Raw genomic sequence first — 12,475 nt, 5'->3', positions numbered from 1 at the left:
AGCATTTTCATCACTCCAAGCCCTGCTTGCCAGCCTGCCCACTTCCCCAGAAGAACTTACAGCAGGAGAGGGGAACGTGTTTCAGCCCGAGAGCCAAATTCAATTTCAGAAAAGCTCTCAAGGGGCACATTATGCTACTGGTGGTGGTGCTGGTAAGCAGGAGAGGCATTTCAATGGTTTAGAATAGGTGTGGGGTGAGGAGACACACAAAGGCTGGAAAATAATCAAATGATCAGCCATCAGGGGAAAGGGGTGTGGGCAAGAAAAAAGGACATGACCATTTGGGGAACCCCTGGGGGTCCAGATTGGAACACCAGAAGGGCCAGATTTGGCCCATGAGGTTCTCCACCTCTGGCCCAGAGTCTACCTAGATCCAACTCTATGGCAAGCTTGAGACTGATTATTTCTGAGCAGGCTGAGAAGTTTTATGAGTGATCTCCTTACTGCACACTTTTAGACCAAGAACATGGGACGGGGCAGGCTAACTAAAATGTTGGAAGGGGGTAGTAACTTTTGCGAGGCTGCTCTATGGTGTCTACAATGGAGGAGGAGCTCAGTGTAACTAGATAGCTGGCTGGCTGTCTCGTAGCGTTGCTATGGAAGTGGCTCTGCAGCCCTAGGGAAGCAGTGCAACAAAATCAGATTCATCAAGGGCAGCTGCTCTCTTCCTAGTCCCGATTTTTACAAAATCTTCTCTAGAAATCTTGAGACAGGATTGGCATTCAAAAATTTGAAGATTTTGGTTCTTTTCTCGCCAAGTGAAAAATTCTCCAATATTCTTAAAGAGCACAGAACGCCTGGTATCTTGTTTTCAGTTTATTTTTCAATCCCGCCTGCCCCTGATTTCTAGTTACTTTATTTCCTAGCGAGGATGCCACATGTCTCTTGAGAACAGTGTTCTTTTTAATTATAAATGACTTATTTATAAACTGCCAGGTTGCCACACTCATATCTGATGGCGTTATGTCCAATTAAAGAAAAATTTCAATATCCCCGTGGAAATGCTATAATTACATACGACATTATTCCATATGCCACAGTAATTAACGTTATTTACATTTCCAGCCTGCTCCATTCCAAGGGCTGTACAACGGTATTTATTAAAACACACACATACACAAAAATATAAACACTGAATGCCTTTGTAGTAGTCTGATCTTAGTATCTGCCAAACTACTGTTGAAGCAGCTTATAAATGCATAGGATGCATACTGAATAGGGTTGCAAGTTTTAATTGGTAGGTTAATCAATTAAAGCTTAGTTGATTAATCAGTGAGAGTCAATTTTAAAATCGGTAAAAGCACATTTTAATTGGTGGGGTTATGAGCTAAGGGCACATTTGTCTCTCTTTAAGGCTATTCAAATTTTAGTGTGTTAATGTAATAAGAAATGAAAAAGAGAAAATGGTAACGTGTTATTCCTTCCAAGAATGTGTAGTAGCTTTATAGCTGAAGGGGGAGGGGAATCATTAAATTAAAAAAAAATCAAATATCTATTAAGCCCTCTACAGGCATGGCTCCTAAAAAACTGAATTTGACACCTATGTATTCAATCTTTTTAGTTGAATCTATGCATGTATATACATAGAAATTCAAAACTATGACACCACCACCCCTTTAGCCCCTTGATTTCTATAGGCCTGAATTGGCCAAAAATACAAACAGTGGTATATTAACATTATTGGTCAAAAAGCCATTTAGTGAGTTAGTGTCCTCTTAGTATCTTTAGTAAGTGTTTGTATTCTCTTCGAATCTTTGAGGAAATTACAAACAACCTATTCTTGGAAGGGGCTTGTCTCATCCCTAGTGGTGAAATTAGGTTTTTCTGAACTACATAAAACAATGTGGGGATAGAGCTTGCTAAAAGGTTTCTGAAGCAGCAACTGTTTGACATTTCCCTACAGGTGGATAAAGCATCTATATTAGTTTCTAAAACACCACCATCATGAAAGAAATTCCTTCACATTCCTTTTGTCCTACCTTGTTATTTTGAATGATACACAGATAGGGTGGCCAATTAAATCAGATGTCTTCAGTTGTGTTAGGAGGAAGATAAAGGAATAGGCCATATTCTGAGTGTTTAAAATTTGTTTTAAATGTTAACTGTTTTTTATGTTTTTAAATCTTGTCTATTGCTTTTTAATGTTCAGTCTTTTTAACCCAATCTTTTTAATCTTTGTAAACCGCCCAGAGAGCTTCAGCAATGGGGCAGTATATAAATGCAATAAATAAATAAATAATATTGGTCCATATTCTGTGTGCAGTCATTTGGAAGACTTTGTACATGAGCATATATTGGCCTTTGAATAATGCGCTGAAAGAACAATACCTGGCTCAGATTTTAGGGGGATAAGTGGGGAGGCCCTTCCATGAGACTGAAATCTATCTGCTGTAGGGGCAAGATCCATAACTAATTGCAAAGACTGCACATTTTCTATCTAGATGTTAAGAGAAAAGGGAAATGAAGGGTCAGTTCAGACAACATGTTTCTCAATGGTGGTTTTAGAACTCCACAGTAGAGTTTTTACACCAATGTTGAGAATTGTGTTCTCTGGCAGGAAAACTCCACGCAACGGTGGAAGGTTTTTTTTTTTTTAAAAAAAAAACACTCCACACAGAATATCAACATTGTCCAGAGGAGAGTTCCTGCACAACTGTTGTGTTGCGTGTTGTGTGGAGTTCTCCATCGAGTTTTCCGTTGTGTTGACTTTCCCCATTAGCTACAGAGTTCCCAGGCAAGAGCGGCGAAAGGAGCAAGTGCTGCTCTAAGAGAGCCGCCGGGATTGCTTTTTTGCAGCAATGGCTGATGGGATACCATCAGGAGGACAGGGGGAGGAGAGATGACAGAAAAACTGTCTATCAAACATTGCTATGGATTTTACTCAACTCCATGGTAGCCCACAGTCACACAACGGTGGAGTTAGAACATGTTGTGTGGGGAGTACCCCCTAAAAACTGAACCGCTGAGTGGAGTTTTCGCACTGCGTTGAATAACGTGTTGTCTGAACGGAGCCGATGTGTCTTGTCAGTGATATGCAGAATTTTAAGTTCATGACTGTTTTTATACAGTTTGATTCAGGTTTGTATAACTCTTCTCTTTCTTGTGTTAAAATAGTGGTATTTTTAAAAGGGGAGTACCATAGAGGTCTAGTCTTGGAGCCGATGTCACACAAGTGAAAGTCGGCTTGTGCACTGGGCGTTCCTCATTCTCTCTTCCCCTCTGCAGCCCCTCAAATGTGCTCCGGAGGTTCCCCCAAGCCTCTAAAGCAGATTTCTCTGGGGCAGGGAGAGTTCTGTTCCACTAGTTCCACCCTTCTGCTTGTGGAACAAGACCACTGGAGACAATCTCTAGAATTCTATGTTTGTTTTATATCATTTGGGCTTATGTTGATTTATAACATTTGGATTTGCGTCAATTTTATTTATGTGGACATGTTACTTTTAGATAGATATGTAGTTCCCTGATAATTTTTTGCTTTGCAATTGTCTGATGACTAGATACAAACAAAGGAATCTGAGTCCGAATCTGAAAAGAAAAGCTATCAAGAAAATGAAACAAGCACAGGAAACTGTAATTAAAATAAAGGATTTCGTGCATAATAGAAAGGTTCCCATCTGTAATAAAGCATCAGTAAGCACTCAAAGTGTCCTTTGCATTCTCAAAACCTAACCAAAGGCACGCAGTTAGTTAGGAAAGCATATCCCAAACTCTATTTAGTCTATATTCAACCAAAAGATCAATTCAAAAGCACGTCCCATTTAGTAAATCTCTTTAGTCAGGCTGTATAATTAAGTTGGTAATACGCTCATACTGTTTCATTTTTACCATACCAATTATGTACTCCAACAGAAAGGCAATGACTGCAAACTTGTGTGCAATGTGATTTCGATGGAATTTAATTTAAGCAACCCAGTTGTGTGCATGATAGTAGCAGGATGTAAGGGGTAGGGCACCTTTAGTGTATTGGAAATACATTTTGAATTCTGAAAAAAGTTATATAATAACTGTAGCAAAACCAAGACATCAGTGTGATTTTTTTAAAAAAAGAAGACAAAAATATGCAGTAAAAATTGAAAATATTACATTTAACATCATGCTTTCTTTAACTGTTCTTATGTGAGCACTTAGGCCGTTTCTACACCTGCCTTTTTTCCTGAGATCGTCCCGGGATCATCCCTCTGCATGCAAATGACAAACAAGGGATCCCGGGAGCAGGCAGGGACTATCTCTCCATTTTCCTGGGATAATCCTTAGGTGTAGAAAGGGACTTAGAGCTTCCTGGCCCTGAGACATGCCAAATTCAGTACCTTTAAAACATCAGGCAGCATTTTCTGCAATTTCTTCTCCCCTATGATATAAAAGCACTGTTGAAGCATTTCCTTCTTGTCTGTGATGTAGAAACTAACAGGCTTTAACTGGACACTGAGATCTAGTCCACCTTCTTCTATGTCACTGGGCTCTTCTCCCACATCCTCCTTTTCTGGCATTTGTGTAATACATTTTGTTTCCTAAAACATGACACAAAACTGTTTCAGTCAAAAGCCAAGGAAGAACTCACTTGATGGCTCAGCAATCCTAGCAACTAAGCTTTGATTACAGAATTGAAATAACAATCCTATACATGCCTTCCCAAAAGTAAGTCCTATACTGTTAAATGCGGCTTGCTCCCAGATAAATGAATACTAGATTGCAGCCTGAATCAACGAAGCTTCTCATATAGCTTCCTGCTCTTGTACAGTCTAAAATCACAGAACATCATAAATTAGACAAATGTAATATTTTAATATGCTTCATAAAGCTGCTCAATCTTGCATGTCCAAATCATGTGAAAGATCAGAAGGTCAACAAACAGATTTACAAATGAACAGTGGAAAGGATGTGGATAGAAAGAAAGAATTATCTCTCAAAGTAGTAGAACGGTCACCGAATAAAATAGATTGGAAATCCATACAGGATAAACAATAACAACATTCAGCATTTATATATGACTGTAGAGCAGCCTTCCCCAACTAGTGCTCTTCAAATGTTTGGGATTCCAACTCCTATTATTCCCAAACATTAATCCTGCTGCCTCAGGCTTACGGGAGTTGGAGTCCCAAACATCTGGAGGGCACCAATTTGGGAAAGACTGCTGTAGAGTATTCAAAGAATCTCATGGGCAGTATCTTAGTAATTCATACTATAGTCCTGAAAGGCAGGCCAGTACTATCATTGCATACTGCCAGCCCACACTCTGCAACGCTATGCAAACATTCTTTGAGCAAGCCTTAATTATCACAATGGCATTGAATTCAAAATTAACACGCATTGGATTGCATACTATCAGGCATAGGGAGCTACTACATGACACCAGAACTCCACAAACTGGATGGTCCTATGGATGGAAGGGAACCCTCCAGAATACACACGAGGTGGGGACTGCAAGGGAAAAGAGGAATAGACGAAAATTGCCACTGCACCCTCTTCTTCCAGTGGAAGGCTCCACTGGACCCTTCCCTCCACCAATGGAAGGAGCCCTTTGGTCATAGAAGGGCAAATCTAAATCCACTCCCACGTATGTAATCCCTTGCCACAAAATGTGGTGATGACCACTAGCTTAAATAGTTTTAAAAGGATTAAAGAAATGGAAGGAGGGTGTGTCTATCTGTAGCTATCCATCAGGACAGCTAAAAATGTAACACAACATATATATTGATGATTATATTAGGAGATGCTGGGATGACTGCAGCCCTCTTCAAATATTAAGCACAAACATGCACACAAGTAAGAGCATGGGGCCACACACAATGGCTGTGGCCCTGCCCACTATTGACAGAAGAGCAAGAACCTGGCAAGGAACCTGAGCTGTGTGGAATACTAGCTGAAGGAGTATTTTTTTATTTATTTATTTATTACATTTTTATACCGCCCAATAGCTGAAGCTCTATGCTTTACTCTGAATAAATCATACTGGAAATTCTGCGTCAAAGGAATAAGTGAGCTTGCATTTACTGCAGGAAATGCATGTTGTATAGAAATGTCCTTATTTCAGGCTAACTAAGTTCTCAATTCAAGATGGAGAGAGACTCAAAAGATGTCTCCTCTCTGAGGTAAGAGCATGAAAAAAAGGAAGTAGGAAGTGAGGACAGCAATCCTAAGAGTATCAGTCTAGCGACAGAAGGAAGGTCAACACAGATTGGAGGATGGTTTTAGGAAGCTTGATGTTCCTCTCTCTTCTCTTCCCATGCAGACACATCAGCCTTTTTTCTTTTTGTTTTGCAGCTAGCTGAGTTGCATCCACACTTCCTACTTCCCTTGCCCCATCTCTTTCAGTGCTCAACTTCCCCACTTTGAGCAAAGAGTTCTGAAGAGAGGCTCTACTCACATTCGCTTGAACACGGCAATGTTTCAAACTGAGAGAATGGGGATGGCGCACACTGGGGATATAGAGGAAAGGGCCAGCATGCATGGCCCTTGCACCCTTTACTCATGTTTATATACCCCAGTCAGGTGTAGCACTCTGAACAGGACTTGTATCTAGAATACCCTGCTTGTGTGCTTCCGAAAGCAAATCTGTTTCCTATTGGAGTTCACCATGTCAGATTTGATAGACTTTTCACGTGATCTAGAGGGAATTCTAGGTATAAGGGGCAGCAAGGGAGAAAGGGTGATCTGAAGGAGCAAAGAATCTTTGGAAAGATGGAGGGGGATGGAGTTGGTGGAGCTAAGGTCACAGCCAGATGTGGCAGGATATTAGCGCAAAGGCCATGAAGGGTTTTGAAGATAAGGAGGAGACGTTTGTGCAGGATCCAAGAGGAGACAAGCAGCCCAATGTAGAGATTTAAAGAGGGACAACATATGATCGGAATAATAAGAGAGGTGAATGATATCGACAGCAGAGCTGAAGAGAGGTGAGCTGACCTAGAGGAGGCAGTCAAAGAACAAAATGAAGACTACTGTGGTCAAAGTGAAAGATAATCAGGACATGAACCAGTTTTGCTTAGATCTTTGATCAACAGTACTTACTCCCAAGTGCAAAGATTGCAGCCTTAATGAATGAGGCATAAGACATCCAGAGGGGTAACGGTATTAGTCTGTCACAGTAACAAAAGTGTCTTCTGGCACCTTAAAGACTACGAAATTTATTTTGGCATAAGGTTTCGTGGCTACTGTCCACCTCATCAGATGCATGAAATGTTAACCTCAAACGGGCAGATCTATATATACATGCTGGAGGAGGGGAGTGGGGTTCCATTTACTTCAGGGACCAACAACAGTCATACACTGTGTTGTCTGCGGGAATTTAAATGAAAAAAGGGCAGGAATGATTAGCTTAATGGTTGCCTTTCACAAAACAACAAAAGAAATAGGGGAAGTCCAATTAAAAGACACCTTCCCTAATTTTTCAGTAAACACCTGATTTTAAAATTGTATGGGAATTGTGGAGCTTTCCACACTTAGCTCTACCCTTATGTTCTATACACTTTCATATTGTGAGTTCATAACTACCCTTCATCAAGAGAGTAGGAGTAATCTCAGAGGGAGGAAAAATGGAGAGGGGTGCGTGCTACTAGTCCTGATGGCTATGCGCTACCTCCCAGTATCAGAGGCAGTAAGCCCGTATACACTAGTTGCTGGGGAACGTGAGTGGGAGGGTGCTGTTGCACCTAAGAACGTAAGAAGTGCCATGCTGGATCGGACCAAGGGTCCATCTAGTCCAGCACTCTGTTCGCACAGTGACCAACCAGCCATCGGCCAGGGATGAACAACCAGGGCATGGTGCAACAGCAACCTCCCACCCATGTTCCCCAGCAACTGGTGTATATGCTTACGGCCTCGGATATTGGAGACAGCCCACAACCATCAGATAGCCTTCTCCTCCAGGAATTTATCCAACCCCCTTTTAAAGCCATCCCAACTGGTGGCCATCACTATATCCTGTGGCAGTGAGTTCCATCATTTAACTATGCCCTGTGGGTCCCTGGTCAACAGCTGGTGGGCCACTGTGTGAACAGAGAGCTGGACTAGATAGAGCCTTGGTCTGATCCAGCAGGGCTCCTCTGACATTCTCATGAGATCTCTCCAAGACAGGAAAGGAAAGACGAGCAAGACTGAAGCCACGCCCCCCCCAGCGCGTGAACCAGAGGATGGGGGGGTATTCTGCGCGTGCGTACTACAGCCCCCTCCCTCTTCCCCGTCGGAACCTTATACCTCAGGGGCACCGTGGAGCGACTCGGTGCTCCGCCGTTTCCTTTCGCTGCCGCCGCCTTCCTCTGAGCAAGCCAAGCGGGAGCGATGCCGCTTCTTCTCTTTCGAGAATTTGCGGCCCGTCATGACGCCCCACCCCGATACGGCGGCGCCTCTTTCAACGAGTCTTTAGGAATAACAACAACAACCGCGTTAGGGGGTGGGGGGAAGACAACCTTCGCGGCGCTTGAGCGGTTGCTGAGGCAGCCGCGCGCTCCTTTCAGCTGCCCCCCCCAAGTGACGCGGTTTGAGTGCGTCATCCCTACGAGCCCAGCCAACGTAGAGATAGCAATGTGGTAGAGAGTTAATTCGAAAAACTTGTCTGAAATGGAGGCGGAATTTCTTGGTGCTTTTCGAAGCTGTGTTTCTCGCACTTGGAGCGGAAGAGAGAGCTGCCCTTGGAACGAAGTTGCCGGGGAAGAGGAGAAATAAAAGATTTCGGCATTTGGAGCATTTCCGCCCCTCTCAAACAAAAAGTAGCCTCAATGACAGGAGCTCGTGATCTTTCTAACGCTGATTCTTATCTCGTGTTTAACATGTAATTGTTCGGAGGACAATCGCCCTGCCAATATCAGTGCCGTTACGGGACCCATCATTTCGGATGTTGTAGGTTGGTGTGTAGGGAGCTAGCTCAGAGTGCTTTACAATAGCCCTTCAGTGTAGTTCGGTTATTATTAATACTGCAAGTCCGGGGCGGAGCTGGTTTGAATTTCCAGCTAAACGTTTCCCATCTGAGAGAGCGCCTTCTCCCTTACCAACCTGCCTCATTACTGACGTCATTGGAAGGCATGTTCCTGGTGGTTCCCCATGGACCTATGACCCGACTGGAATCCACCAGAAGAGCCTTTACTGTGGTGGCCCCCTTCTCTGTGGAACTCCCTCCTGCCAACACAAGCCTGTTTCTGGCACCTCCTGAAAACAACTCTTAATTCGACAAGCCTTCCCCAACTGACTAGCCACTCCCCCACCCCCCACACCTTTATTTTAAATTGAACCATTTTAATTTGCTTTTTTAATCTTTCTTTTTACTGTTTATACCTGTGTTCACCACTCTGGCATCTTTTTTAGATATTAAGCGGTATAAACATATTGTAAATAATAACAAAATAGACCCACCCACCCCTTCAGAATGTTGCAGCAAAGATCAGGCTGCTTCAATTGCCATCACCCTCAGTCCACATCCAGCGCTCAACTGCACACCGAAGTCTTGTGTTTCATTGCTCAGCAAGCAGACACGTGGCATTTTTAAATGTTTGACACAGTCCTATGCATGTTTAGGCAGAAAAATGTCCTATAATTCCCAGCATGCCAGGAATTGTAGGACTCTTTCTTTTTTTGGTCTAGACAGGCATAGGATTGCGCCCTTAGTATTTCAAATTCCATGTGGTATTCAATGACAGGGTAACCCGTCAGTTTGTTCACTCCCTACCTGGAGGCCAAGATGCGCTTTTTCAAACCATCCTCTCTGCAAATACTCTGAAACCCAAGACTACGAAAGTAGGTAACATGTAGTTAATGGTACGATCCTATGCATGTTTAGACTGAAAAAAGCCCTACAACTCCAAGCATGTCCCAGTGAGCATGACTGGCTGGAGGGATGCTAGGAATTATAGGACTTTTCTGCCTAAACGTGCATAGGATTGTGCCCATAAGCATCTTTTTAATTTTAAATCATATTTTTAAATGCAAAAGGTGGGGGTGAGATTGGAAGAGCATAAACTCCTGTCTTGGTTAGTACCTTTTGTTGTAGGTACACTTCTGCCCAATCATAGCTATGCTAAAATCCTGCCTTTGTCCAGTGTTTCTAGACTTTCACAGCAACAGGCCTGAAAAAATGGTTTCTGGAGAAATCCAGTGGTAAGGAAGCCTCCATAAAGTCTATCATAAATTTATAGCAATCTGAAAGTTGTTAAACCTCTCTTTTCTAGGCAGGGCCAAATCCAGGCACGCCTGCCTGTCAATATTTTCATTAGCTTTGTGTTAGAACACTCCTTCTCCCCACACCCTCCTCTTGCAGGGCGTTTCTGGTTTAATTTTACAGCTACTGTTAGGTCCAGAGTCAAGGATACGTATGACTGACTACTTGTGGAGGGCCCACATCCCAGCATGGGCCCACTGACAAGAGCCCCCTGGAGTTGCTCTTACTCTTCTCCTTTGCAACCTACTTGATCATCTGCCTCTCACTCTGGCCCAAACAATGGGCAGGTGGAGGGAGAGATACAGAGGAGCAGTAAATGCCACTGGCTTCTTGCTCACTGGCTCTCTGCCTGTCAAGAAAGCAAATGTTAGCTATAAGAAGCTGGTGACAAATAACAGTGAGAAGGTAGACTCACTGATGGGTGGGACCCATGGAGGGTGGCTTGCCCAACAGCACTCAAAAACCTGGAGCCAGCACTGGGTGCTATAGAGCTCTCTGTGTGTGTGTCCTTCCACATAGTATATCCTTCCCCAACCTGGTGCCCTCCAGATGTTTTGGACTTCACTAGGCCCAGCCAGCACAACCAATGGTAAGGAATGCAGGAATTCTGTAGTCCCAAGTATCTGGACGGCACCAGCAATTTCTTAAAAGTCACAAGAACATAGGGCTCAGCTTGTAACTTTTATGAGACCTAATAAAGTTATCACATGTTTCTCTTTCTTTAAAGGAGCAACATGCTGCTTGCAAAAGTTGGCTCTTGTCCCTGGCAACATTTTATGTTTGCAGTGGCTGGCATGTAGACAGGGATCAAAACATTCTGAAAATGCAATTGATAGTAGCTGCGAAGTAGGATAGGACTCCTGTACCTTTTAACCCTAAACCCCAAAAGGGAGTGCTTCTAACTTAATGGGTAACGTAAGCCTGTTGCATGAAACGGATGGATCCTTTCCCATCTCCATGATTACATAATTGTTTAGGTCTAGGCCAGAGGTGGTGAACCTGTAGTCTCTTGAAACTGTTAAGACTTCAATTTTCATCATTCCTGACCATTGACCATACTGACCAGGGCTGTTGGGAGTTGGAAACCAACCTCAGGAGAGACCCAGGCTTCCACCATTGCATAGACCATCCTTCCAAAACCTGATGCCCTCCATGTTTTGAACACTTCTCATCAACTCCAGCAAGCATGGCTAATGGTCAGGAATGATGGGAGTTGTAGTCCAACACACTTAGAGGGCACAAGGTTAAGGAAGGCTGCTCTAGACTATACTTGATGTAGTCATCGGCCTATATATATATATATATATATATATATATATATATACACACATACACACATCCAAAAACATTTTAATAGTGTAATGTAGAGCCAGTGTGGTGTAGTAGTTAAGAGTGTTGGACTAGGACTTAGGAGATATGAGTTTCGGTCCCCACTCAGCCATGAAACTTACTGGATGACTTTTGGCCAGTCACTGACTCTCAGCCTAATTTACCTCACAGGATTGTTGTGAAAATAAAATGGAGAGAATTTTGTAAGCCACTCTGGGTTCCTTGCAAGAGGAAAACACCAGGATAGAAATGTAATAAAATGCAATAAACAAATAAATAACAAATGTAATAAATAGATGTTTCGAGGGTGCACAGCTATTAACCAAGAAATTCTAAATGCTTTTGCAGGGAAATATGTCCCTGCTTCCCCACAACCTACGTTCTACAGCTTTCCATATAGACATTTTTTTTAAAAAAAAATCTAAACTATTTCAATTCTAGCTGTCTTGAAAAGATACCATGTATCTTGTCCTCTGTTTAAGTTGAGCATTGTGCAATAGTAGTGTTTGATTGTCAAAAAAATTGAGAAAACTTGCACACATTACTTAGTGGAACAGAATATACCTGCCAAGACCAAGGCTTATTATCCTTGCCTGCTTGGTCAAGGGAAGAAAAATGACAGTACAATCCTATACACTTCTACTCAGATCTAAGTCAATTGAGTTCATTGGAGTTTACTGACAGGTAAGTGTAGAGGACTACAGCTTGAGAGAGGCTTTAGTTTTAATTATCACGTATGATGTGTCTACTGAAAAAGAGTCTAGGCATAGCACGTTGGAATCTGGCAAAACACCTCCTCCTCCTAAGCAGGGAAATTTCCCAAAATAAAATTTGAACATTCAGGTCTCAAATACTTATTTACATATTTAGTACTGCAGCTATATTTCTAAAAGCACAAGAACAAAGGATAAGCACATGCGCTGCATGTTTCTGATAAAGAACTAAGAAATAATGCTGACATTTAGGTATAAGGGATTAGACTTTAGAATGAACGTCTCATCA

The 12,475-nt window shown here is 42.5% G+C and overlaps 1 protein-coding gene across 1 annotated transcript in view; it reads right to left on the bottom strand.

Annotated features, from left to right (window-relative positions):
* CAAP1 (caspase activity and apoptosis inhibitor 1) overlaps window positions 1–8,439 on the bottom strand; it is a 36,424-nt gene extending 27,985 nt beyond the window's left edge. Inside the window, exons 1-2 of the mRNA XM_063129204.1 lie at window positions 8,191–8,439; window positions 4,308–4,508 (exon numbers count right to left, since the gene is read on the bottom strand). Coding sequence (XP_062985274.1) covers window positions 4,308–4,508; window positions 8,191–8,313 — 324 coding nt within the window. The 5' untranslated portion in view covers window positions 8,314–8,439. The remainder of the gene's footprint in view (window positions 1–4,307; window positions 4,509–8,190) is intronic.
* Window positions 8,440–12,475: the final 4,036 nt, after the last annotated feature.

This window comes from Elgaria multicarinata, chromosome 6 (assembly GCF_023053635.1).
Source record: "Elgaria multicarinata webbii isolate HBS135686 ecotype San Diego chromosome 6, rElgMul1.1.pri, whole genome shotgun sequence".
Lineage (NCBI taxonomy): Eukaryota > Metazoa > Chordata > Lepidosauria > Squamata > Anguidae > Elgaria > Elgaria multicarinata.
The sequence above is the reverse complement of the archived record's forward strand: the minus strand, read 5'-3'. Positions and strand labels throughout refer to the sequence as shown.